The sequence below is a fragment of the Stylophora pistillata genome, chromosome 6 (assembly GCF_964205215.1).
Source record: "Stylophora pistillata chromosome 6, jaStyPist1.2, whole genome shotgun sequence".
In the NCBI taxonomy this organism is placed as follows: domain Eukaryota; kingdom Metazoa; phylum Cnidaria; class Anthozoa; order Scleractinia; family Pocilloporidae; genus Stylophora; species Stylophora pistillata.
The window spans coordinates 30221522-30248614 of NC_142524.1; the positions used below are offsets into that span (position 1 = coordinate 30221522).

The following is a 27093-nucleotide window of genomic DNA, read 5'->3' on the forward strand; positions in this document are numbered from 1 at the left end:
AGAGGTGTGAATTTTCACAGTAAATTCGGACCGAGAATTCCTAGGAATTCTAGGAATTCCAAACTGTAGCCATTCTGGCTCTAAAAACCTAGAAATTCCCAGAAATTCCAAGTTTTTTAGCCAACAGGGACTTGGAAATCTTAAGAATTCCTAGGAATCCCAAACTGTAGCAATTCTGGTTCTAAAAACCTAGAAATTCCCAGAAATTCAAGTTAATAGCCAACAGGACTTGGAATTCCTAGGAATTCCAACTTAAAGAGCACCAATAATTTTTCCTGAAAGGCTGTAAAATCTAAAAACTTGCCAGAAATTTCTAGGAATTTCGTGGACAAATTTGAGGCAACTTAAATATAAAGCAAATAAATGACATGCATGAACTTCCAACTCAAAATTCTGTAATCAATGAAATTTATTTACATGCTTATATCAGGTTTACACATAACATATTTTCTATTGTATTTGTTGACATCAACACAGTAACATTGGGATTAAATTTGATTTCTTTTTCTTTCTTTTTTTCTTTAAAACTTAATAAAAATAATCTTCCATTACGGCTATTCATAAAAAGTAGTCCTAATGAATCATTAAATTTGGTTTGACATAAATTGTGGGTGAAGTCTGTTGATTCTTTAAAATAAAATGTAATAACTTGATTTATCTGTCAATAGTCTTTCAATGAATCATTTAATGTTGGATGATTATAAAATTGGTATTTAATTACAGTTAAATAATTTATTTATGAATTGAAATCTTGTTAGAACTGCAACAATAAATTGGAATGAAGTTAAATTGCAGACTTAGCTGCTGCTTGTCTTTTGTTTCTGGGCTCGCAGCTTTCTCTGTTGGCCTCGAATAAGGTTGTCCACAGGGAGCCTGTCCATTTTGTATCTGGATTCCATGACAACTGAAGTTAAAAAAAATTTATATATACAGTATATGTGTATATGTATATTATAAATATATTACAAGCTCAGACAAGGCCTTAAGCAGCTACAAGGAAAAGGGCATTCATTGGAAAAATAGCAGTCAGGATAGGGAAATCACTTTTATATTGAATGACTGGTGTAGTGGAATAAGTGCATCTTTTTCATACATTTTACTAAAAATAGGCTGAATACATTTTTTTGTTTTAATTAAGGAGGGCTTCTTTATGCAGTCAGGTTTGTTTAATCATAGTTTGTATTATGAATCTAGAACTTACAGTAGATAAGGTCAAGCTTTTGCCTCTGAAGGCCAACACTTTCCCCTCCTGTGACAGTTGTCCTACCCTTAAGGGATGATTGCCTTACTTCCTCAGGTGTAAAGAGTTCATAAAGTAAAGCTTTCAATCCATCAAGGGGTTTTGTTGTGTTCCTAATCATTTCCAACAACTGGTTCTGCAGGGGAAAAAAGATAATTTAGGAAATACAATTATTTCTTAAAGATGCCTGTTGTTACAGGAGTTAAAGCATTAATTTTCTTAACATATTTGCCATATCAAACTAAAGGAAAAAGAACTTTGTAAGGGCATTGACTTACAGTATTTCATTTTTCAGGCAAGAAGTGTCATTTTTATTACCTCTTGAGTCTGTTGTGGTTGACTGGCATTTACCTGGACAGAACTTGGGTTTGCCTAAATGAAAGAAAAGTTTTCATCTGAGCATCAATATATGCTGAAAGAACATAATACTGATGAGTTTGTCATAGAAAATTGAGTTTAAAAGCCCAAAACACTCAAAACTCTTGAAAGCAATCTTTATCCAGCTATTATTTCCTTCACTAGTAATAATTTTCAGTTGTGATGCAGACTTCAGTTAAAGTAAACATCTAACCCAAAGGTATTTTAGATATGAAGGTTGTGAATTTGAGGAAAAGCTGGGTGTTAGCGACCAAGACTTAATGAAATCCAAAATAGAAAATGTGGATTGCCATGCATTTTACATAAAATAAAATTTTTAAAAAATCTAGAAACAGGAACGTTTCTAAGATTAATTTCCTTTGAAACATGGCTATTAATTTATTACTAATTTGTTTTCTCAAACCTGCTTTTTCCCCATAGCCAAAACTGTTCCAAAAATTGTTTTACTTGCAGCAAATTCTGAAACTCAAACATATCGTTCGAAGTTTCACTTGAGATCATCAGATGATTCTGACTTCTAAAGCTCTATTTACCTTTAGCTCCCTCACTGTCCTTCTCAGGTGTTTCACCTCATTTCTCAGGCCATCCACCTCTGCCTTCAACCACTCAAATTCATGAGTGAAATGGGATGCAAATGACTCCCAGTTTGGATTGCCAATGGTTTTAGGTAGAGTTTTAGGAGGTGAGTCTGCCAATGGCACATTTTCACAGTCATCATCCACCAGGTTAAGCAATTCTGTGAAGCTTTTCGGAGACATGTGACGAGATAATGGTGTAGGGTATGTGTCTAGGTCAATTTTTTGGGGAGGAGTGATAGATGCACTCTGCAAAGTTGTGTGTGAATTGTGGTCAGTTAGTGGTGTATGTTTGTGTGATTTGTTGGTGTGCCTACCAGTGCTGTGTTTGAATGCTGATGAGTTCTGAGTTGGTGAATATGTATGTGACAGAATGGTGTTTCTGCATGAACTGTGGTTGAGTAATGGTGTGTTCTGCATTGGTGAGTATGTATGTGATGTAACAGTGTGTGTGCGTGAACTGTAGTTGAGCGAAGGTGTGTTATGAGTTGGTGAATGTGTTTGTGATATAGTGGTGTGTGTATCTGAACTGTGGTCGAGTAATGGTGTGGCCTGAGGTGGTGAATATCCATGTGATGAGATGATGTTTGTGCTTGAACTGTGGTTGACTAACGGTGTGGTCTGAGATTGGGATATTGTGGTGCTCTTCTGTTTGGCAGGTGTTGTTTTTGTTATTGTAACTTCAGCATGATGCATTGCTGGCTCCTCTCTGTCAAGTACTTGAACCAGCTCTGGTTTGCGCAGACCGTGAAGGATTTTGGCAACCCGCTCTTCTTGCACTGACTGTTGCAGCTTTGCAGACAGAGAAAAAAAAAAAGGTGACATACTGTGGTTATTAGGATGTTGTTTACATGCTTTTCCTGCCACACATATCTTTGGAACTGAAAAGCACAACTCATACCAGGGATAAAAAGAATCACCAAGACTCGCCAGCAATTAGAACAACAGGTGAAACTAATGTACCAATAACGTTAGTGTGTATACTATAAGCTCAACATTACCTTCTTCTTCTCTGTCTCTCTCCTTTTTTCCTCTTCCTTGTCTGCATCTACAGTAGTGGGATTGACAGAAATTACCTCCTTTAGATGGATCTATTTTTGGAATTGGATTCTAGCAAATGCCCTCTCAAAAAATATACTGAGGACGCGAACTTGAGAATATACAGTGAGCTTGCAATTCTAAAGTTACCTTTCCCTTTCTTGTTCATTCTCCTCTTCTTTTGTGAAAACTGATCTGGAACAAAGAAATTTCATGGAATTTAGAATTATATCAGTGACAATAAATTAAAGACAAGAATAGAAACTAAAAGCAAAGACAAAAATCCCACTAAGACAAAGTATCCATCTTGTTAACATTTCTCATAAAACTATTGAAAACTAAGAGACCATTACCTGTATCATTATCCACATCTTCTTGATCTTTTCCTTCATCTGAGTATATAAATTCAATTGTAATTAGATTATTTTGAGTCAGGCATGGGTTTCAATAAAATTTGAATTAGGTAGCTGGTTTGACTAAAGTAGCCAATCATTTTTACATTTCTTTTACTTTCTTACATTTTTGGAAAAAGTGGCTGGCTTTTCTAAGTGATTTAGCCAATGATTTTATGGGTACATCATGGAAGCACTGAATCACAGCAAATGCTGGTTTTCTTAATGATTTATCTGTTTTAAAAGATTTTTAATTTCTTGATTTTTGACATCCTTCCTCAGCCCCTCCTCAACAGCCAACATTCAACAGTTAGAGCAAATGTTAGTGAAAACTATCCCTAGTTTTACAATGAGCTGTTTTGCTGTGGGTTGGGGTTAGGGTTCGTATTCATTCATGGTAACATTTACAATCTAAGATCAAAGTGAGCCATAGACAAAGACAATATAAATTTTTTAAAATGCAAATCTATAAATTACTGGGGCTAATTGTTAAGCCTGACCTCCTTCAACATTCTCCTTCACTTTCTGTGAAGGCTTCCTCGGTCTCTTCCTTTTCTCATCTCCTGCAAACATGGCAACCATATGATGACTACAACATGGGTACTATTGTAAGAAATAGATGGTTGAGGACTGCATATGACTTTTTTCATGGTATTGAAAAGATCGGATGAAGATCGGAATTCTACTGTTACACTCAGCTAAACAACATGTAGCTTTGCCTCTTCTGGGAGACAGTTTTACTAAATCCCCTATTTCCACTCAATGAAAGCTTTCGATATTACCTGTAGTCTCCGCAGCTGCGGGTGTCAGGAGACTTTTCTCAATCTCAAGGGCCTGTGCCTTTGTCGCTGATAAAAATCCAAGAATAAAATTCATTAGTTGGTTTTCCCGCCAATCACGCGATTACCCTTAATGCATTCACCTTTTTGACTAAATCCCGCCTTAATTAATAATGCAAAAAGTTGAATTTTTTCAAAGCATTAGGCAGGATAAGGCAGGATCAGATTGTTCCCAAACGTGATTAAAATAATCCTGAAACCTTACTGAAGGATTTATTTCATTGTAAAGTGTGAGTATAAGAACTGCGGCATGCAAGTGACGGGTGCGATTCACAGAATCATTCGAGTTTCGGTTGGGTTGAGCTTTAAGTGTTGTGTATGCTTAATTGAAGACGTTACATGTCTATTCTTTGGTAAGATTTTGATCAAGTACCGAATATCGCAATATGTACTCACCGCAAACTTTCAAAATGGTAGCCTTGTAAATGGCCACGCGACCTTTGTTGGTGCCGGTCGATATATCAACGGTTGTACCTTCTTTCAGGTCGACGGCGCCAACCACTTGTTTTTCGTTAACAACACTCACGCTATTCTCGTTCTGCCATTGAACCACGATAAAGACCATCTTTAGCAATAGTTGGGAAAAAAATTGTATAACGCACGAGCGATCACAATTAACCTATGAAAAAAAACATTCAAAGATGAGCGCGAAATGGAGATTTCTTTGTTTCCGATCATGAGTATGATCACGTGCGTCTTTTGGGAATGGTCATTGGCTAGCAAAGAATCTGCTGGCTTGTGCGACTGCAGTTTCCGCGCCAAACTGCTGGTCATCGGTCACCATCTCTCTGACGACTCTCTGACCTGAACAGCTCTCTGACGTGCTCTGGAGTGATGGATACCTTGAGTCCACGTGCTGACGATGTTATAAATAATGATAACTCCCTCCACGTTGAAATAATCGACAAAAATCGAACATACTTCAAATGCACAATTTGTGGCCGAAAGCTGTCGAGGAAACAAAGACTCGAAACCCACTTGAGTTGTGTTCACGGCAAAGGTGAGAAATAACACAAGCCAAAAAACAGATTGTTATTATCATTGATTACAAATTGTGTTTTGCCCTCATTTTTATAACAGAAGGATACCACATTAGGAAGTACAAGAGATACCTCGAAGATCCCAGTGTACCAGTGCCTAAATCAACGAAGTCTGACCGTAACAAGCGTTCAGCAACATGTGCTAACACGGCCAGCACGATTCCTGAGTCTATCGATTCCACTAAAGTAGCAGTGGTTCCAACAGTATCAAGTGTGTCCCACAGCGAAGAAATACTTGCACAGGAGATAGAAGCGACTATATGCGATTACAGAGGTGCGTTGGAATTCTCGCCTTCCAATAGATATGCACAGTCCGAAGCATTCCCGAGCTTGGAAAGGGGTGTTGACAACAAAGACACGAGGTTAAATGAAACACTTAGTGGAGAGAGGGATAGTGAGTGCAGTGAGATTTCTTCCAGCGAAGACTCTTGTTTAGTGACTTCTGAGTCTGATGAGGGTGAATTTGAAGGCCAGTGTTATTCATCAGATGAAGATGAACAAGATGATGACGATACTGTCAATGTTGATTCTGGGTTGTTCACTCACGATGAAAAAGCATGCAAGGCAGTTTTGGCCTATGTTTCAAGACACTGTATGACAAATGAAGCTGTGAAGGATTTAATCGATTTGGTTAAAGTGACTTGTCCCGAAAGTGTAACTTTCAAGTCTCTCAATTACAGAAAAGTTCAAGAAGTGTGCGGACAATGTGAGTTCCACGTGTATGACATTTGCGAAGTATGTCACAGGCTGTTTCCCTTGGATGATGAAAACAGCTTTCGTTGTTCCACATCAGGCTGTGTGGGGTAAGTTTAAAGAACAAATCTACATTTAGAGGTACTGAATGAGTAGAGGTGGAGTATTGAAAAATTTAGGAATCTGTTATGCCTTTCTTCATGTGGACTTTAAACGCCCTTGCTTTGTGTTGATTGTCTTCTTTTTTTTCCTTAAGTCTCAGATACAAAGGAAGTGAATCCCAGCAAGGAAAAAAGGAGCACAAAAACAGTTTTGTCACAGTTAATATCAAAAACCAACTGAAGGATCTTTTGCTTCGTAAGTTTTTAAGTGCTTATAAACAAAGATAGTAGAAATTGAAAACAATACTCACACTTGCTAAATATTGGAGATTGGATGTGACATCTTCTTATAGGGTAATTAAATTCCATCCTAGGCAAAGAGGTATGGTTCACCATTCAAGAAAGAATAAAACGCCGTGGTCAATCAATTTTAACAGACATACTAGATGGCAAGTTCTACATGGCACTGTGCAAAGAGGGCCAATTTCTACATAGCAAGCTCAATATTAGCTTCATTTTCAATACAGATGGTGCACCTCTGTATTCATCCTCCAGTGTTTCTTTATGGCCAGTTTTCCTTGCTATCAATGAACTGTCATCACCAGAAAGGTTAGTTTGCTGTTTGCAAGTTCCACTAAGAAAACAGCCCCAAACAACTATAAGCAAGAAAGTAAATGTTTGGAAGACCTTTTACAATTACATAGTATGTGGTATGCATGCTTACACGCCCAAAGCCCAACCAGAAAAATGCATATTTTAAAAATCTAGTTTTGCCTAAGGTCTAAGGTATTGTTAGTGTGTAGTACTGAGGATTGTGGATCCATTTATTATTAAACCAAGACTGATTTTTGGGCTCATAAAAATGTTCCCTTGTTGACATAACCTTGAATGTTAGTGCATAATTTCCAGATTTTCCCTTTCTAACAATGCTATTGAAAAGACCATGCAATATTCCTTACTACATATCATGCTTTTATTCAGTATCTGGTGTTAAATGGGTAAAGGTTGCCTCACATAGGTGTGACTGAAATAATAATAATAATAATTTTAAAATATAGAATTTAACAGTTTCCATAGAATATAATAATAATGAGTGTATAATGCATGTAAATCAACAATGCGTTCTGTACCTTTCTGATTCATATCAGGTTTTCCAAACAGAACATGTTAATGTGGGGAATTTGGCAGGGTAAAGGCAAACCACCATTTCATGTTTACTTTGAACCTTTTGCATCTGAGATGGTTCATTTGTATGACGAAGGTAAGGTAAAAAAATGATTATACATGTACTGTAACATGATTACTGAGATGTGTGAGCTTAGGACTGTAGGATGGCAGTGTGAGGCCATATACAATGTGCATATAGATTCAACTTCTCAACAACAATAAATTACTATGTCCCTGGTGAGTGCAATATGTTATGTGTATTAGTATTCAGGTATTCCTCATCTGGAGCCATGTATGAAAAATTAAGCAAAGGTTATTGAGCAAAATTGTATTTAAAAAAGTGACAGATTAACTTTCACCTTTTATTTCCAGTTTTTCACTTGAAATCTTGATTATGTTTCTTTCTATGCGACATCTTGGGCAATTTATACGTTAGTCCTGCACACATGACCAAAAGCTCTATTTATGAGCTTCCTTAAAATGATTCCTTTCTACTTTGCAATTCCTTGTTGTTATTTATCATGCAGGTCTTCAGGTGAAACCAGATTGTGAGGAGCTGCCAATCACTATTAAAGCTGCAGTAATTCTGGGGTCCACTGATTTGCAGGGCAAAGCATATCTCACTTGTATGGCACAGCACAATGGACAATTTGGTTGTCTCACCTGTGAAGAACCTGGTGTTGTGGTTAAACAAGGAAAAGGGCATACACGTTGCTATCCCTACCGGACTCCCACTGAAGCAGTCTCAAAGCGTACCCATGAGAGTTTTTTAAGGAATGGTCTCTCTGGAAACAGAGAGAATAAAAAGGTTAAAATGATTGTCATGTTACACTGCTTTATAGTGATACACTTGAGCTTCATGTAAAGACAATACATTAAAGCTTGCCATTTAAGACACCACCTGAAAATGTACAAATACCAGTCCTTTTTTTAGGAAATATACAGGGGAATAGGACTAAAACAGTAGTTAATCCTGTGTCATCTGTTAAGTTTCCTATTGCTGTTGTTGTTGTTTTGCTACCACTGATTATTACTGGTGCTGATTGTTAGGTTGTAGATGTCTATGATGTCACTAGCCTTGCAATGATGCCTTGGTTTGATGTAGTATTGGGTATGGTTCCTGACTATATGCATGGCTGCTTATTGGGTGTTACAAAGACCCTTCTGTACAAATGGTTCTCAGCAACTAATTACAAGAAGCCATACTTTATTGGAGGACAGGTACTAATAATTAAATTATAACTGCAGGTTATAGAAAATATGTAGACTGTCACAGCTAAGTTAAGATTTGAGTGTTTCATTTGTTAACAGAGTAATCATGGTCAATATACATGTACACGTGTGACAGGGTGTTTAGTGTAACTGTGTTGTTGTGAAAACATGTTATACTAGATTCACATAATAGAATTGTTGGTTATCATTTGTACGTACTGTTTGCAAGAAATATGGTGTGACTAACACTGAATCAATTGTAGGTTAAAAGTATCAATAAACGCATTCTCAAGATGAGACCCCCAGACTTCTTGACACGTCTACCGAGAGACATGGAGAAACATTTTAAGAACTTGAAAGGTGTGTACTTTAATGGAACAGTGGCTCGATGATACAGGGAGGTAACATTAAGCTCTAACAAACTTTTTTTTTAAGCTTCAGAGTTCCAGTCTTGGTTGCTGTACTATTCACTTCCATGCTTGGTTGGTTACCTTCCTGATAAGTACCTGTGCCACTTTGCACATTTGGCAGAGGGGGTTTATATTCTTCTTGGTGATGGAATAACACCAGCACAGATTGCAAGAGCTCGAGATCTCCTACAGACATTCTACAAGGATTTTCAAGAATTGTATGGTAAGAAAACTCAGTGACAGTCTGAACTCTACATCCAGTGCCTGATTTCATATTATTACCATTACACTGTAGGCTCACTAAGGATTTTACACCTGCCAATACCAGTTTTCTATGTACTTTATATTGTTGTTATCTTTTTTTTTCTAGGTCAATTGTACTAGACTTGTCTCACTCTACCAAACAAACATTCTTAAACCACTGTCAAATATCTTGAGTGACAATAATGTATATTTCAATCAAAGAGGAGAAATAGCAGATTGGATACTAATAATACCTCTGGGGCTTTTCTTGTTTATTTTTGTTAAAAGAAATGACAGAAAATCAATTATTCTTGTTGCATTGCTACTCCACAAAGACGAAATTGGTTTGTGGCTCTGATGAGTTTTTGGGGAGTTTTTTTATCCTGATGGGTTGATGATGTTATGCCTCTGTCTGTATGGGTAATATTAGTATAATTTCAGAGCTGAGCAAAGAGTTTCCAGCAATCGGATTGGTTGAGTGGTTCCTTAATGACGCTGTATAAATCGCTCCACGCGGTTTATATAAAATGTTAAAAAAAATGCTAGTAAGTGTTACTAAAATGTTATGATTTTAGAAATTTCTCTTTTGTTCAGCTCTGAAATTATACTAAAACAATTATTCACCTCAGGTTCGGGGAATATTGTCGAATAATCCCCTCGACTTCGTCTCAGGGATTATTAGATGATATTCACCTTGCATTCGGCGAATAATTGTTAAATAGAAAAAACCAAAGCTATGGTAAAGTATGTTCTTAGGGTGAATTCACCCATTGACTGATGGTCAACAAAAGTGCATGGCTATAAATAGTGTGTTTTCCCCCACATTTAAAGGTAATGGCAGTTGTGGTCTCAATGTTCACAACACTGGTGCCCATCTAGCTGACTATGTGGAAGGATGGGGTCCACTGTGGGCATGGTCCACCTTTGGGTTTGAAGACATGAATGGAACCATTATGGACTTGACACATGGCACAGGAAATGTTTGTAGACAGGTACTTTTAGCAACCCCACAACAGTTACACCTTAACACCACCCCACCTTATCAGGTCACCTCATTTATATGGTTCCTTGTTGTTATGGTCAATTTCGTTGTCCAAACAAAACAAATATAATTCCTGAAAAACAATGTTTAACTAATGTAACATGAAGTTAAGTCATGACTATTGTTTTTGAGAAGAATATGTATAGCCAAGTTTGTTATTGTTTTAATTATAGAATTCAGTTATGTTCAACAAAGTTCCCTTGGTTAATATTGTCTGCACATAAAGTTTCTGTATTCCAGATGTTTATTGAATAATTTAGTTATTTAAAAATGCAAAAGTATATGTCAGAACCAGTTAAGATATTTGCCCTTAACCCTGTTAGTATGGCTCAATTCCCTTGACCCCTGGTGTCCAAACAGCTAATAGGTTTCCTCTGTATAATTCAACTGTTATAAATTTAAATAGAGTATAATGAAGAACTTACTTTTCCAACTCAAAAACCGTTATGATTTAAATCAAGTAAATGAAGAACTTACTTTTACAACTCCATTTGGAAAAATGAACTACTAGCATCAAATGTGCAATTTTGAATTTGTTACTAGGTTGTATGGATGCTTCATGCACAGAGTCGCTTAAGATGTGAGGTAGATATGTTGGAAAATGGTGTGGTCAAGGATTTTGTCAAAAGAATGCTGAACACCAAAAGAGAGTAAGTGATATTTTGCTTTAAGTGTACTTGTCTGATTTTTTACTACAGTTTTAGTAATATTGATAGAAATCATTATCATCATCATCTGAATTAGCTTTTTTACACTACAGACAACTTCTTTTATACTTGAAAGACACCCCGCAATTACTAAATATATCAATCTACTTATTTTTTCCTTTCATGTATTAGAGTTAAAAATCTTAAGAAGGCAGAGAATTGCTTCATTGCTGGAGGGGCCAAGAAATCGGTAGGGCTACCACAGGAGATAATGGAGATGATTGATGAGGAAGTCAGTGGAGGCAACAAATTTAAAGTGCTACGAATTGTAAAGAATGGAAAAGTGTTTTACTCTAAGGAGTATACCAGAATGATAAAGCGAAATGCTTATGTTGTCTTGTTTGTGTGTGGCAAGGTTGGAGAGGTAGAGTTCTTTGTGTGGGATAGGCAGTCCGGGATCACCTTGGCAGTTTTTAGAGAAGTGAAGCCGGATCTCCAGAATCCATTCTTCTTTAGTGAGGCTGGTCATCACACATTAAGGATGAAACAAGAAAGGTATAGATAAATTTGAGCGAAAGCAGTTGAAGTATTAAATTGTCAGAATTGATTTTCTCTAAGCTTGTCATTATATGCTACAAGTAAATTTTTTATGCCAGACCTATAACATATAAAACAATTTTGTTGATAGCTGACTGAGTCTCAGAGGTGGACAACAGGTAAACATTAGTACTGTTTTTATTGAAGTGTGACTTGAACTTTTAATTTGTATATAAAGAAAGACTTGTATTTTGCACCAGTAATACAAGTAATATTTTGTAGGAGGTCTAGTGATTGGTGCATTTAAGAAAGTAAGTTATGAGAAGAGACTCTGTTTCTCTTCCTCATTGCTAACAAGTCCTGTTTGAAAAATATTTTCAGATCAGAGTTTCAAGTGAAACGAATTGAAGAAATCAAGGAAAAGGTGTTATTTCTTGAAGGGAACAGTGACCACCTCTGTCTTGTTCGCATACCAAATGTTTGCGGAGTGTGCGGATGATCAACGAGAAGTAACATTTTGTAAGAATAAAAAAAGGAAACAACTACATCAATCAGTATCAAAAACAGAGCAAAAGAAAAAGCAGCAACAACAATCTTGAAAAAAGAAAGATTAACTAGGTGCTGAATTTGTCAAAGGCTTGAAATTTCTACTAACTAAAGGATACAATCTGAACAAAAAGTCTCTGATAGTGTTTGGGGCAACTGAGCTTGACTTTCAAGGTTTTCCAACAGAGGCAACCAGTAAATGTATGTTAGGGAGGTATTACTTACATCCATATCCAACATTAAGTTCTTTTAGCATAGATAACAGTAATTAATAAATGTAATTATTGTTACACATGTGGGAGGTGTGTATCAAGGAACAGCTGATGAATGTTTTGTAATTTTTGCACATCTGTGGGCATACGCTGGTAAATTATTTGGCATCACAATAAAAACGTTTGTGATCATGGAATCCAAGAGTCCTAATTGAGGTTAGAAAGCAAAATCTGTGATAAGTAAAGTATACATTGGATTAATTGGCAATTTGTATTTTATTTAATTGACTGCTGCTTTTTTAATGCAAAGTCATTTACTAGAACTTAGTTTAAATAATTGAAATTTATGATTTTTAAGTTATAAACATAGCAAGTTATATACGTAGTATGTATATCTCGTGGTAAATTTTGTATAGCCTCAAAGAATTGAACAGCCTCAAAGAATTGAATTGCCTCAAATTCAATTCCCAGAAATTCCTAAGAATTCCACCCTTCTTAGAGTTGGTGGAGCTGAGAATTCCTAGGAATTCCTAGGAATTCCACGTCCTCACAAAACAAAAATCTTCCTTACCCAGAAATTCCCAGTAATTCCAAGCTTTTCAAATAAGAGCTTATTTGCATAATTGGGAATTTTTTAGTATTCCTAGGAATTCCTAGGAATTCCTAGGAATAATCTTCCTTTCTCAGAAATTCCCAGTAATTCCAAGCTGTTCAAGTAGGAGCTCATTTGCATAATTGGGAATTTTTTAGTATTCCTAGGAATTCCTAGGAATTCCCAGAAAACTGGGAATTCAGTTCGCAAGGGCAGTCTGATTGCATCACGTTCAGGCGGCAATGGTGACGAAGACTCGGCCGATGATTGTGATTCGAGTGTGTCTAAGAACGATGTTGAATCACTGGTCGAGGAAGAGCCACCCGCCAAGAAAAAGAGACTAAACGAACAAGGAAAGAACAGCAATCCTCTGATTACTAAGCTGACAAAAACCCTACAGCTCACCGAACATGTCGGTCCTGCTATCGACGGGGAACCTGCATCACTTGTGGATAAGACTATGAGGGAGAAAGGAAATGAAGACAAAATAATGGAGTTAAAGAAACAATACGAAACTCCCGAAAATTGCGCCACCCTGTCGGAGACAAAGGTCAATCAGGGTGTCTGGAACAATTTAAATGAGTCAGCTCGGTCAACTGACTTAAAAATTCCAAAAGGTTCAGAAAAGCCTAATTAAAGGAATAATAGTAGTCCTATCAGAGGTGAACAAGTTGATGGACAACTCAGAAACTCAGAAAGAAGATACTGTTAGTGCCCTAGCGGATGGGCTGCTACTCTTGGCAAATGCTAACCAGGAGTTAAACTATCGACGGAGAGAGTTGATGAGACCACAACTCAATACAAATTATAGACACCTTTGCAGCCCATCAAATCCAGTGACGGCCGAATTGTTTGGAGATGATCTCCCAAAGGCTGTTAAAGACGTCTCAGACACAAACAGGCTGAGTTCAAAGCTCACCAAGGACGGCAGCTCTCATCACTCAAAAAGTAGCCAACAACACCATGGCTGGCGTGGAAAGAAATATGTTCGCCCTCACAATTCCAGCAATAAGCAGTCCAAGAATTTAAACTTGCAGAGACCCCTCCACTTCAGAAGGAAGCAGGAGGGGAAGAAGAAGAACGACTAAGCTCAAACCTTATACAGGTTAGTCTAACAACAAATGAATTTGCTGGTAGGCTGAGGCATTTTCTTTCAACATGGATGAGTATCACAGCAGACCAATATATATTGGATATGGTACAGCACTGCCACCTAGAGATTGCAAATCCAACTCAACTAAGGCTAAGGCCTGAAATCCAGTTTGACTCTAAAGAGGAAGGAATAATTACCTCAGAAATTTCTCACCTGCTTGAATTAGGTGTCATTGAGCCTGCTGTACACACTCCAGATGAATACATTTCCACTATATTTGTCAGAAAAAAGAAGAGTGGTCAATACCGCATGATTTTGAATTTAAAGGGGCTTAACAAGCACATAGAGAAACACCATTTCAAAATGGATACTCTGTGGTCTGCTGTGCGGCTCATGACTCCAAACTGTTTCATGGCATCAATTGATTTAAAAGATGCCTACTACTTAGTTCCCATTGCCAAGGAACATCGCAAGTATCTGAGATTTTACTGGAAGGGTTTTCTCTACCAATACACATGTATGCCAAATGGGCTTTCATCTGCACCACTAAGTTGATGAAACCAGTGTACTCTACCTTAAGACAGCAAGGTTACCTGAATGTGGGGTACATAGATGATTCGTACCTCCAGGGTAGAGATGCCAATAAATGCCTGCTTAATATCTCTGATACGCAGAGATTACTTTCAAGTGTGGGGTTTGTGATTACTGGGCAAAAGTCATCTGTCACACCAGCTCAGCGAATGATAGTTTTAGGTTTTGTCCTTGACTCTGTGTCAATGACAATTACCCTCACTGATGACAAAAAAGTGAAAGTAAAAGCTAACTGTACAGCAATGCAACACAAGCATGAAACCACCATCACTGAGCTAGCCCAATTAGTCGGCACACTTGTCTCCAGCTTACCTGGGGTACAGTTTGGGAAACTTCATTATAGGAAACTAGAGATAGAAAAGAACTTGGCTCTAAGAGAACATAAGGGTAACTTTGAGGCTCTGATATCCCTGTCCCCGAGTGCAAAAGATGATCTTGCTTGGTGGATTGAAAATGTAGATACGGCCTTAAATCCAATATCACATGGAAATCCTGTCATTGAGATTAAAACTGATGCGTCAAAAAAGGGTTGGGGTGCATACCTTGATAGTGATACAACCCAAGGCTTGTGGTCTGGTACAGAAAGCCAATTGCATATCATTGAGTTAGAATTGAAGGCAATTCACTTCGCCTTGCAAGCTTTTGGTAAAAGGCTAAACAATAAGCATGTCAAAATACTTTGTGACAACTCAAAAGCTGTAACGTATATTAATGCTATGGGTGGAACAAAATCTCCAAGTTGCAATCAAGTGACATATGACATATGGGATTGGCGTGTAAATAACAATACCTGGTTAACAGCAACTCACATTGCTGGAGTAGAAAACACTGAGGCTGACAAAGAGTCCCGCTTATTTAATGACCGCACTGAATGGGCCTTAAAAAGGGAGATCTTTACACAAATAACTACCTATTGGGGCATCCCAGAAATTGATCTATTCGCAAGTAGACTTAATACACAACTCCCCAGGTTTGTCTCTTGGAAACCTGACCCAGCCTCTTGTTTTGTGGATGCATTTACTATTAGCTGGGATTCCTTGTATTTTTATGCTTTTCCACCTTTTTGTCAAATTCAGAGATGTTTACAAAACATTTTGGAGGATCAAGTACCACAGGGAATCATGATCTTACCATTTTGGCCAACTCAAGTTTGGTGGCCACAACTTCTGAGAATGATAATTGCAATTCCCTTTATGTTACCAAAGCACCAGGACCTACTTTCACTGTCGCATTCTCCCCAGAAGTTTCACCCCTTGAGAAAGAAGTTGACTATGCTGGCATGTCTCCTGTCTGGCAGTCCATCCAGGATCAGGGTATTTCACAAGCAGCTGCAAAGCTCATCATGGCTTCATGGCGAAATGGAACAAAGAAACAATACAGTACCTACATCAGGAAATGGCAAACCTTTTCTGTTCAGAGGCAAATCGATCACACTCAACCATCTGTAGTGCCTGTGCTTGATTTTCTCACTATGCTATATCAACAAGGCCTTACATACAATGGCATCAACACTGCAGAAGTGCTTTGTCTAGCTATGTTACTTTAGAGGATGGGACATGTGTAGGAAAATACCCCTTAGTGTCCAGGCTGATGAAAGGCATTTTTCAAGAAAAACCTCCAAGACCAAAATACACAGAAATTTGGGATGTGTCAATAGTCCTGGAATATCTCCAGTCTCTATCCCCTGAGGACACATTGTCATTAAAGGAAGTGACACTGAAACTCGTTGTGTTAATTTTATTAGTTTCTGGCCAAAGAGGTCAGACAGTACATATGTTGAATCTTGACCGCATGTCTTTTTCAAATAATTGCTACACCTTCCAGCTTGTGGGACACCTGAAGCAAAGCAGACCAGGAGTTAACAACCCACTTGTTAAACTTGCAGCTTTTGAAGATAAAACGCTATGTGTTGTATCTGCGTTAAAAGAGTACTTAACAAGAACACAAAACTTAAGAAGCCCAGAAGGCCAATTGTTTGTTAGTAATCAAAAACCTTTCAGGAAAGTTAGTAGAGATACTATAAGCCGGTGGGTGAAGACTGTTCTCACTGACTCTGGAATTGACACTTCCAGATTTAAATCACACAGCACAAGGGCTGCCAGTACATCTGCAGCCAACAATGCCTCAGTAAGTCTTGATGACATTCTGCAAACAGCTGGGTGGTGCTCTGAGTCAACATTTACCAAGTATTACAAAAAACCTATTGTTAAAGAGAACATGTTTGCTGATTGGGTACTCAGCACTGTGAAGTAACACACATGTGTAAAATAAAAGTTTTGCCATGACAATGCTTAATGTTCGTGTTGCTTCAAAATCTCATGTGATCTTACAGCACGATAACGAGGTAGAATAGTAAAATTAAACGAGACTTACCTGTAAGTTGAAGTTTGATTGAGATTCTACCGAGTTATAAAGTGCTGAGAGATTACATGCCCCCCCACCCACCCTACTGTAGTGTGGTGCCTTGAATCACTCACATTAAGTTTTTAAAGACTGAGTTGGCACATGAGCTTGCTATCTCATGTAATCTCCCAGCACTTTATAACTCGGTAGAATCTCAATCAAACTTCAACTTACAGCTAAGTCTCGTTTAATTTTACTATTAAACTATGTGTTTTGTACCGCTAGACTTAAGAGTATCTTAAGTGTCGTTCATATTCGCATGCAACTCGCAGGATCAAGCTTAGCGAGTGAAACATGATAACAAGTACATGATAATCATAAAGCACGATGGTTAAATGTTTATGTTCGTGTCTGTCAACAGCCAATCACACGAAATCATGATGTGATTCAATAATCTTTAAGAAAACACATCACAATTCAAATCAAGTCTGTCAAAATGAAATAAGAATTGTGAAAAAATATGGATCAGAGGCGGACAATATAGACAATGGAAAGCTTTCAAATGTACTAAAATTATGTGAATGATACCTCCTCTTTGTCTTTTACCGCAAAATCGTAGAAGCCACGCGCCGCCTGAGTTGCTAAGTAACGTCTCTTAATTGGGGAGTGATGAGTTTAATGCATAAATATGATTCATCTGACATATTTTCCTGTTCCGGGGGCAAACAACAATCGCATAGGGGCTCAGAAAAAATGCGAAAACTTTATCAGAATGCAGGTGTAAATTGAACACAAATGACGCCAAATCTAAACACTATTCGTCATTCATGATAATATGCGTAGTTGAAATACATTTAAGCATAGGTATTTCATGGCTAGTTGAGCAGTCTCACGCGTAATTACATAATTGCTGATGATAGAGTCTGGTTTGGCGTGAGAATAATTCATTCTAGCTCGGTTTTCAGCGGAGCCATGAAGAAGTGAACGGCCCACCCTTCCACCCAAAGATCGCATGGGCTGTATCTTAAACACTTCCTAAACCAAGCTGTCCCAGCTTGCCTTTGCTATCAAACATTTTTCTCATACCTTATGACTACTGAGCATGAACATGAATGTTCATGAATAGAATACTAATAACTTTCGTATCACGTGACACGCAGGAACGTTTTCTGTCCCCGTGTATTAGTTAGCCTATGTTAAAGAGAGACTCTCGAATATCAAAAAAGTATTTTTTCAATTTTTTTTTAATTTTTGGAAATTTTTAATTCCTTTACTTACTTGAGTTTAGACCCTAGGCCTTAGTCGAGAGTCAAGTTCGCACCTGTTCCTACGCGGATAACACAAGCAGGAAGAATATAATAGTGTGCGTGACACCAGACTGGCAAAGCTAATTCTAGGAAAACTTAAAATGGCCGGCGCTCAACGATTAATGCAAGTGAGAGGAGATGAAAAATTCGTGTTAACTTTTAATCAGCAAACCGCTGAAGGAGTTTCGTTAGTAAGGAAAGGAGGAGAGGACCAGGCTATAAACAAGCCGCCAAGAATCATGTCAAATTCGGATTTTAACAAAGAAAGTGAGAGGTTAGTAAAACTGCCGTCTACTTTTATGAAGTATTACATTAAAGCCATCTAGTTTTCGCAGTATTGTTGATTCAGAATTTTCTACTAGAAATTTATTCGAACTGTTAAATGGTCATAATGGATTGAATATTGAATGATCGACTAGGCCATGATCATCACGGTAAACCGCAGTGATCATTGCATGATAATTGTGAGTCAGAGCCGCAAATTACACACGACGACCAGATTCACTCACAAATGACATCAAGGACCGTTATCCTTCGCTCATATATTAAAAGTAGTTCGTGAGGAAAAAGCACTTCGCTTTTGGAGCCCAATGCACCTCGTATTTTATTCAAATACTAAACCTTGTGATTTGAATAAACTATAAGTGCAGAATACCAAGGGCTTAAGGTAGGTGACTGAAGCACCGGAGCAGCTTCCTCTTTACAGGAACGACAGGCTAAAAAGTCGTATTATTTGCAGAATCCCTGTTTGGGCTAATTTTTGTCATAGTTCTTTGAATGAGTTGCCTGGTCTACGTTAGGCGTATAAGGATGTCCGGATTAACAAGATAAGGGAAGTCGTAATGTCGATCAATGTCCATAACCTGTGTTCGTAATGAATGCAATCTATTTTGTTCAAAAGCGTAATAGAACTTCATAATCAAGCCTAGACTCGTCAGTGTTTTGATACAAACAGGCTAAGTTGCTCGCAAGTAAGTTTACAGGTCGGCGATGATAAAAATTTCAACTTGGTTAAGAGACTTCCGTGCAGATCTAAACAAATTCAAACACTAGTAATCCATACGATGCCGCGTATGCGGAAGGGTCACACATCGTGCTCCAAAATTTGAGCGTTACCATTTTAGCTTTTAAGAGCCTCTTGCTAAGGATAAAAGGTTTACTGAAAAGTCAAACCACAACATCTTACTCGGATCAAATACCTGGAGTGCAAGCAAGAAAAGACTTTACTTACTTTACTCAGGTTATCGAATTCATCTCTGGTTAAACTGTGAGTTCAAGAGAATTTTTTAAGAAGTCAAGTCATTACGCCGGCAGTATGCTCGATTCTGTGACTACAGCATTATGGCCAAAATTTTGCCAACATAATATAATAATATCTGCCCATCGGTCGGTTTCACTTGAAGCATTTCCGCTTTTCGAACTCAATCATGCCGTAATCAAATGTAGTAGGTTGACCTTGATCGAGTAAAACTAGCAAGCTGGTTATCACTGAGCTATTCCTGCAAGAGGGAGGTTTAGGACGAGTTTTACTGGTATCGTGTATGTTTCAAACTCACAATAATCCACCACGTTTCAATTAAAACGCACAGGCGGACAGCGATGTTTTCATCGATCTAGAACGTGACATAAGGTTCGCTGTAGTTTTGTAGCGATCCATCTCGGCTTGATCATAGTTATCGTGGAATGCCACCTAAATAGATAAAATTTGCAACCGTTCATCCCCTATATCCAGCCTATTTATATAAAACTAAATAGGATTCAACTATCTTTAGCTTTTGAGTTGTCTCAAAGCCGGACTGTTGCTTCCAGTTCCTTTCACTGACTCTCCCTCCAGATACAAAGAATATTTGGAAGAGTGTCAGTGAGGAGGGAAGAGGTCACGCATGGAGTGCTTTGCGCAAGGGAAAGGGAAGTGAAAGGGAGTTAGATTAAAATGCGGTCGCGGCCGAAGTATAATCATCAGTCAGTCATAAAAAAGCAAGATTTTTGTCTACAGAATAACCAGCCATTATCAGCCATCAAATTTTTCATATCTTCATCATAGACCAAATAGAAGCATTACTTTGCTGTACTGATAAACAACTGGATTTGATATTCACAAACTATGATTTATTTACAGTGACTTTACGGTTCGGAAGCGTTTCCCGAAGGAAGTGAGCCCCGATGAATTGCCGGGAAGGTCTTCAAGGCGGGTTGCTTTGACTGCTGACGATTGATTTCTTCCTTTTTTGCCAGTATAAGTTCATGAATGAGATAGATAAAAAGATAAATACTTGAGCGCTCGGTAAACAAAATGTGACATACTGGCAACTTTCGAAACTTTCTGGTAAAGACTCACGAAACTTTTACCGACGACTTTCTGGCAGCAGTCCGAAGAGATGTTTTTGACAAATTGTGACGTCATTTTTATTTTGTTTCTTTATAACCTAACCATCTTAAAACATAGAACCTAGGAATTTCACTGGCACTTTAGTAAATCGAAAACGGAGGGAGAAGTTATTTCGAAACCAGTTAACGCAGCCACAAACATCTCTACACCACAGGGCTACCAATAGAGGACTCTCGCTTTCTTGACACCGTAACAGTCCTCAAGGAGGACGGCTCCATTAAAAACCAACGGTGTTTCGCAAAGATACCCACATTGACCAGTACCTTAACTTCTACAATCTTGCTATAATTTTAAGGGAACCAGATCCAGAGGACTGTGAAATGGACGATGAAGGGTGTACTGCTGACCTTCACAGTCAGTACCATGGCCGTGAAACTGGTAATGCTGTTAGGGAGCACATTGCTAACACTTTTGTCATATTTCTACACAGGAGGCTCAAGCTCAAACATACGCTTGATTGCAAAAATGTTGACATGAACTGCAAGTGGTATGATCCTGAACAATGAGGCCCAATGGCTTTATTGGATATGTTTGCATAGTTACAAGATCAATGCTTTATTTTTTCATTGATGACCACAATTCTTTCTGCTGCTATATACCACATACAATTAATTGTTGTTATTGTTTTCATGTGCAACTATAAAGTTATTGGGTGTCTGTCCACTGCTTACGTTTTTTAGAGGTCTGCGTTTTTGGAATCAAGTGTATACTCTTGTAAGAAATAGCGAAACTCACAATACGCTTTTAGCAATAGTCCAATGTGTATCTTTTGCAAAGTCTCTAATTTCATGATCAGCAACACCTTTAGGTCATTCTTGCTGGCTCTCAAGGATAATTGTTTTTTAGGGATTGGACAGTCCTTTAAAATGGAAAGGCATGCTTTTGAACACTTTTCCACATCTACCCCATGTTCCAAGAAATGTTGGAGGAAACTGCATTAATCGTTCAGGAAAGGAGATCTTAATATTTTTTTTCTCCTTCAACAGGTCTCATAGTTTGTTTTCCCTTTTCCTGGAAAAAATTCTTAACCAATGAAGGATTATGTATAGACAATCTTTATTTTAGACATTGGAATAAAGTAAGGTTTGGCATTCTTCTAGGTATACCTAATACAGTCTGTACATCCAACTTTTAAATTAGATTAATCACCTCTTTTATGCTCATCACACCCAGTTCTGGCTAAAAATGTTTGCATGAAATTTTGTATTGTGATCACTTATTATCTTTCTTACAAGTTCCTGAGTCAAAACTATAACAATATTCTAGAAGGTTATTGGTTATGTAATAATAATGATAATAATAATAGTAATGATAATAATTGTTATTCAACCAAGTGACCTCTTCAGCATAAAATGCTGATATCAATAAGGACCCCGCACATAAAAAAAAAGAGGAAAAGAGCCTAAGAAGCCTAAAAAACAGCTACTAACTTTAAAATAGGAGTTTTGAAAATCATGACTGATTTAAGTTCCTTCATTTCATTAGGGATTTCGCTAAAAAGTTTTGATCCCTTTAATGAAGACTTCCTTGCAGTCTCAGTTCTCACTTTGGGAAGCATTAAGTTCTTCCCACTTACCCTCGTATCGTGGATAGTTCTAAAAACCTTAAAACAATCTTTAAAATACATTGGAGGGGATCCCTTTAAGCATTTGAAAGTTAAATTAATAGTGTGCATGTCACGCCTCATAGACAAGGGAAACCATTTTAAATTCTTGGCATCTGAATCTTTGATCTTCAAGAGTCTCATATGATCACTTATAGGAAGTAAAAATTGCTGCTTTAAGCATTGGGGAATTACATAAAATGGTCAATGAAATTTAAACTTGATAGTGAAAATGTAAATATTTCATAAAAATGCCCTCTTTTTTCTAAGTGAAAGGATGGGTCATATGTAATGGGGAGCGGTCTATTACATCCCTTGTAATTGTCGTGGGGCAAGCTATATGGGAGAAACTAAACGGTCCTTTAAAACACAGAGCGACGAGCATCGCGCGCGGACCAAGTTCCACCCCTGCCGAGGTTTCTCGCCAAATACACACCGCAATGGTAGACCATTCAACATCGAGTCCTCTAAGATATTAACGATTGCGCCGAAGTGGTTCAAAAGGGGTGTGAAAAAAGCGATAAACATCAAATTTAACCGCCCCACCCTGAATCGTGACGGGGGAAGTTACAACCTTCCAGCAGTATAGAGCAATCTGCTGAAGGGACGAACTAGAATTAGAGGGGTTGGGATCCTGGCACGAACTCACACATCCGGTAACCTCGCCACTTTAGGCGAGGTTACTGAGTTATTAAGGCTAGAGGTCTAGGCGAAAGTTTTCACTTTTTAGGCAATCTTTTCCGGTGTACAAAAGTTTACATATTGTTTATCTTAGAACGTGTTGCAATTATAGATCGTAGTTATAACTCGTCTCACAGGGGATAAAAGTTTCAATAAAAGGCAGTGGCAGAAGCGTTATGTGTCTATCACTTCAATTTTCATTTTGTTTCAATTCGTGTGTAGAGGCAAAATTCCGAAGGTGGACTTTCTCACGGATTCGAATGGCAAAGTGATAACAGGAAATAATTTTGGTAAGTGTCAGTTACTCTACTATTTCTTGATTCGTCAAGCCCTTCCCATTGCTAGGTCATAGTTTTGCTTTCGGCTTACTGTGTATTGGCTGAATTTCTACATTCTACAGTCCATGCACTGCAGGACAGGCGTAATTGGCTCAGTATTTTCTTGGTGAATTTTAAAGATGCTATCTTTGATTTTACAGAAGCGAAATACTGGGAAGGGAAAGAAATTTTTACGAAGGGGGTAAACGACGATCAAAACGAAGGAGAGGGGAGGGGTTGGGGAAAAGAAATTCTCGCCTTTTCCCGCCACTTGCCCCACCATCCACTCTAACTTAAAGTCAAACATGGCCGGTCGAGTAAATGATCGCAAGCTTGTAACTTCAACTCGCCGTAATTAGATGCCTGTACTACAGGCTAATCTCAATCGACACTGCTCTAGAGAAGAATCTTCCCCGTGCTAAGAAGTTGCTTTGGACAAGTTAAATCCTCCTGGAAGAACTCTAAATTTTATACTAAGATGCATGTGGCTCAAAAACGAATTTGGAGACCCCTATTTTTTATTGTCGAATTGTAACTGGCCAATCAAGTGTTATCTTTCTCCAGAATTTTCAATATCTCTTTCTTAGGTTCAAAGTCTTCCTAGATTATTGAAAAGTTTTATTTTGTGAAAGGTTTAAGCGTATTCACTGGGACAGCTTTTCTGCCCGAACCTTTGCGACCAGGGCCACTATGGCAGCTTGATAATAAGACGCCTTTCCCGGAAGAACTTGGATTATATTTCAATAAACCTTCTCACGGTATAATTGCGCCAACCCAACCAGTCACTCCTTCTACAGTACAAAACGTGAGTATTCTACTTTTCTGCATTAAAAGTTTGGAGTAAAAATCAATACAATACCGAGAACTTTAGCAAACCCGGTTAAACCTGTCTACCAAGAAACATGTACGAAATTCATAAATGTTAGACTCAATCAGCGGTGTAGTTGGGCGATTCAGTTTTGAGTTGCTTTCATTTTCTCATTTAATCTGTTTTCTTTTCCTTCGGAGCGTAGGCCAGCTATTAACTTCCCATTCAGGGGTCCTGTTGCCCTTTGTCACTGCTGAACTACAATTTTTTGTGGTTACCGGCGTAACCATAATGTCGTCTGTTTTAAATAAGTGTGCAAGTGACTTTTTTGTGATTTGGACTATGAAGGTAACGCACTCATCCTTGCTTGGAAAATATATATTTAAGATTTAAAAAGAATTTCATTTTCATTAAAACACCACCAACGAAAAGTCAAAACTGATCTACTCAGGTTTTGGTTCTAAGATTAAGAAGTAAAGGCAAAACTTAGCGACCACAGCCCTTTTTCATTTTATTTCCTTTTGCTTTTTATAGATGCTGAGGTGTCTTCACTGGAGGAAAATACAATCTCGGCAATCCGGCGCTCTTCAATGATATGCACATACCAGGCCGAACTTTGTATTGCAATGAAGATTGAATATTGGCTTGACTAAACTGTTTGACATGTCTTGCGTCAACGTCTTTATTCACCCACTGAAGGAAAAAGTTGGGCATGTTGTAATTTTCTTAAATCTAAATAAGAAATTGTTTAAAAACACCCTCTTATTTTAAGTACTGCAGTCTCTCTCTTGATCGATCTTGAGTTCATATATGAATGTAGCTGGCCGATAAATGCACGATTCCGAACGCAAGAACAAGTTGTTCTCTAATCGATTAGTGATGATAATAGGACTGCTTTGGGTCCGATTCGGTCTGTAATCATACGAGTGATTAACAAATCGGACGACCGTGCAGCGGGAGTCCCACTTATTAATTACGGGTATGATTATTAGAACGGCGAATTGGGCGGCACGAAGTGTTATAAAAATTCACGTTTTGTAATTGACCGGTGAATATGACGACTTTGCTTAAATATGTATATTGTATCTATGTATATGATATCTATGTGAATTGTACTCGTATTTAGATTGTTCTTATTCATGCTCGATCGAAGGACATACGCATAAGTGACGTCACCTTTAACAACAATTTGCTTTTTTGTCATATAAGATAACTATATTCTATCTTACCGTGGGTCTTTACCATAATGGGTCACAGAAAACGTCAAAGTTCGGTGAACACATCATTGACCATCACTCTTAACTTCGCCTTGTGTGCAACTTTTTTCGATAAGACAGCATTTCTCATCAGGTTTAAAGGTAGCTCTTAGGTTGGGAGCTATTTTCGCGAGCTAATTGAAGTTTTTTAAAAAAAAAGAACTACAATGAAAATAGTTCTTGACGTTTTTATGATTTTCTAAGCAGCTTTTGATAATTCAGTCGTACCTGATTGTATGACTTATCTCTGTAGTACTTTTAAATTACCAACATTAAAAGTTCTGAAAGATAATTTTTTGGTACGACGAGCACAGTTGAGTCACTTGTTTAACTCTTATCTTGCCTTTTCCATCGTCCCATGACACTCATTCCTTAAAAGAACCATCGCTGATAGTCTTTTGTATATCCACATAGAAGTCTGCGCTATATAAATGTAAATATGTAATAATATGTAGGGTGTTATTTTCCTTTCATAGTTCGGGATTACCAATAAACTCACTCAAGCTAAGACGGCATACAATAAGCTTTTGTTTATTGTGCTTAGTGCAAAATAGTTCACAGCTTAGATTGTCATTCTGGCGTTTTCCTTCACATTACTAAAATTTTGAAGGGCATTCTTCGTCGTGGACATCGAGGCAAATGTATCGACGAGGTTCCTCTAGACAGCCATAAAAGTTCCAAACCATCACATTGCGGCGGTCTCTTTGACCTTTTTGAAAAATTTGTTTCTGCCTCTCATGTTTAGCGAATTATCCCAGGAAACGGGGAAATGGACGAGAAATGTTTTGTAAAAATGTCCAAGAGCGTCACATCACCGAATAGATTTCTTATTAATGTTAGCATATACCATACAGGTAAATACTGCTTTTCGCGGGTGCTGATTGGCTAGTTTGAAGGTGATTAGGGAGCACTATTCTCCTCCGAAAGACCAAAGGATCAAATTGGGTCAGACAGAGCGGTATAGGGGAAAGACTTTGGTTAAGTTCCGCTTGAGTTTCATTTTCACCGATAAAAATAGTCTAAAGCCTACTTTGAGGGGGGGTGGGGTGAATAAGGGTAGGGCTTAATTCAGCCTAAGATCCCTCATTCAAAATGAAAGAAGTAAAGGCAAGCTTTGGGTGGGTACTTCATTCTTCAAGGGGCCACGTCACGGCGTGGTAAGGTGCATCTTTTCAAACGCTGATCAAAAAAATATCATGAAACTGAAGGACATCGCAAGGTGAAGAGAACTTGGAAACAACGGAAAGAAGTAACCATAGGGACGATGCACAAAAAAGAAACGAGGATAGATAACTCGAGGAGCCGGGACACTCTGGAGGGTATAAAAATAGATTCCACGCAAATTCAGCCCGAGTTTATTTTCGAGATAAAGAGCTTAAACGTGTTCTCTTCTTCTATAATATGTCGTAGCCTTAGACCCTTTGTGGAAAGAAGAGCGTCCAGTTTGCTACGCCAGCACATCCGTTTGGTGAAGTCCACTCGACTTACAAGCCACTATTTACATAAAAGCTAATGCTCACAGGGCTCTGGTGCACATGATCACTATTTCCAAGGGGGTGCTTTGCTCATTACCTTAACGTTCATGGTGCCTCTGTCATAGTTATAGAGCCGAATGCCAGGGTTATTGTAGCCAACAGTGGGTAACGCTGTCTTCCAAGGCGTTACTGCAGGGCACAAGAAAATGGAACTAGTAGGAATTCCTGGTAAGAAAACGTAGATTTTGCATTAAAGCGAAGTTAAAAAACAAGACAATAACAACAAAAAGCAGAAAAAAAAAGTTTGGAGTAAACAAATTATTAGT

General features: G+C 38.0%; 4 protein-coding genes and 1 pseudogene across 7 annotated transcripts; 4 read left to right on the forward strand and 1 right to left on the reverse strand.

Moving 5' to 3' along the window:
- Positions 1 to 391: 391 nt before the first annotated feature.
- Positions 392 to 5027, reverse strand: LOC148729340 (uncharacterized). The gene is made up of 10 exons (XM_088762596.1): positions 4859 to 5027; positions 4406 to 4471; positions 4124 to 4186; positions 3585 to 3623; positions 3382 to 3426; positions 3195 to 3241; positions 2152 to 2985; positions 1559 to 1612; positions 1202 to 1376; positions 392 to 904 (listed from the first exon to the last, which is right to left on the reverse strand). Exons 1-10 carry the CDS (start codon positions 5025 to 5027, stop codon positions 798 to 800), a joined length of 1599 nt encoding a protein of 532 aa, XP_088618722.1. The 3' UTR covers positions 392 to 797.
- A 269-nt stretch (positions 5028 to 5296) lies between these two features.
- LOC148729341 (uncharacterized) lies at positions 5297 to 12509 on the forward strand. Its single transcript, XM_088762602.1, has 13 exons — positions 5297 to 5462; positions 5543 to 6305; positions 6452 to 6552; positions 6671 to 6905; positions 7445 to 7557; positions 7991 to 8271; positions 8514 to 8684; positions 8939 to 9035; positions 9111 to 9308; positions 10160 to 10320; positions 10914 to 11020; positions 11210 to 11572; positions 11936 to 12509. Exons 1-13 carry the CDS (start codon positions 5297 to 5299, stop codon positions 12051 to 12053), a joined length of 2874 nt encoding a protein of 957 aa, XP_088618728.1. The 3' UTR covers positions 12054 to 12509.
- A 1362-nt stretch (positions 12510 to 13871) lies between these two features.
- On the forward strand, positions 13872 to 16967 carry LOC148729342 (uncharacterized; annotated as a pseudogene). Its single transcript, XR_016002271.1, has 2 exons — positions 13872 to 14009; positions 15667 to 16967. The product of XR_016002271.1 is annotated as an uncharacterized LOC148729342 (transcript).
- On the forward strand, positions 14552 to 15579 carry LOC148729343 (uncharacterized). Its single transcript, XM_088725128.1, has 2 exons — positions 14552 to 15364; positions 15559 to 15579. Exons 1-2 carry the CDS (start codon positions 14552 to 14554, stop codon positions 15577 to 15579), a joined length of 834 nt encoding a protein of 277 aa, XP_088581254.1.
- A 1108-nt stretch (positions 16968 to 18075) lies between the features above and the next one.
- LOC111318866 (uncharacterized) lies at positions 18076 to 25800 on the forward strand. Of its 3 annotated transcripts, none has more exons than XR_016002272.1 (4): positions 18076 to 18512; positions 20923 to 21005; positions 21614 to 23201; positions 23861 to 23938. XR_016002272.1 is itself a non-coding variant. In XM_088762599.1 (4 exons), exons 1-3 carry the CDS (start codon positions 18340 to 18342, stop codon positions 23181 to 23183), a joined length of 306 nt encoding a protein of 101 aa, XP_088618725.1. In that variant the 5' UTR covers positions 18076 to 18339; the 3' UTR covers positions 23184 to 23201; positions 23861 to 23998. The 3 variants fall into 3 exon arrangements, 2 of the variants coding, with proteins under 2 accessions (XP_088618725.1, XP_088618724.1); XM_088762599.1 differs by having other exon boundaries at positions 23134 to 23201; positions 23861 to 23998; XM_088762598.1 differs by lacking the exon at positions 20923 to 21005 and adding an exon at positions 24571 to 25800 and having other exon boundaries at positions 18077 to 18512; positions 23134 to 23201; positions 23861 to 24033.
- Positions 25801 to 27093: the final 1293 nt, after the last annotated feature.

What these genes read in the sequence shown, in the direction of transcription:
- LOC148729343 (XM_088725128.1), top strand. Translation starts at nt 14,552, where the DNA reads ATGAAACCAGTGTACTCTACCTTAAGACAGCAAGGTTACCTGAATGTG. An exon ending in ATGACATATGGGATTGGCGT is followed by an intron (nt 15,365 to 15,558) that starts GTAAATAACAAT and finishes ACAACTCCCCAG; the next exon opens with GTTTGTCTCTTGGAAACCTG.
- LOC148729341 (XM_088762602.1), top strand. Translation starts at nt 5,297, where the DNA reads ATGGATACCTTGAGTCCACGTGCTGACGATGTTATAAATAATGATAAC. An exon ending in ACTGAAGGATCTTTTGCTTC is followed by an intron (nt 6,553 to 6,670) that starts GTAAGTTTTTAA and finishes ATTCCATCCTAG; the next exon opens with GCAAAGAGGTATGGTTCACC. An exon ending in TTAAGGATGAAACAAGAAAG is followed by an intron (nt 11,573 to 11,935) that starts GTATAGATAAAT and finishes AAATATTTTCAG; the next exon opens with ATCAGAGTTTCAAGTGAAAC.
- LOC111318866 (XM_088762598.1), top strand. Translation starts at nt 18,340, where the DNA reads ATGGCCGGCGCTCAACGATTAATGCAAGTGAGAGGAGATGAAAAATTC. An exon ending in TTTAACAAAGAAAGTGAGAG is followed by an intron (nt 18,513 to 23,133) that starts GTTAGTAAAACT and finishes ATTCGTGTGTAG; the next exon opens with AGGCAAAATTCCGAAGGTGG. An exon ending in GATAACAGGAAATAATTTTG is followed by an intron (nt 23,202 to 23,860) that starts GTAAGTGTCAGT and finishes ATTTTGTGAAAG; the next exon opens with GTTTAAGCGTATTCACTGGG.
- LOC148729340 (XM_088762596.1), bottom strand. Translation starts at nt 5,027, where the DNA reads ATGGTCTTTATCGTGGTTCAATGGCAGAACGAGAATAGCGTGAGTGTT. An exon ending in GAGAGACAGAGAAGAAGAAG is followed by an intron (nt 2,986 to 3,194) that starts GTAATGTTGAGC and finishes CTGTCTGCAAAG; the next exon opens with CTGCAACAGTCAGTGCAAGA. An exon ending in AAAGCTTGACCTTATCTACT is followed by an intron (nt 905 to 1,201) that starts GTAAGTTCTAGA and finishes TTTTAACTTCAG; the next exon opens with TTGTCATGGAATCCAGATAC.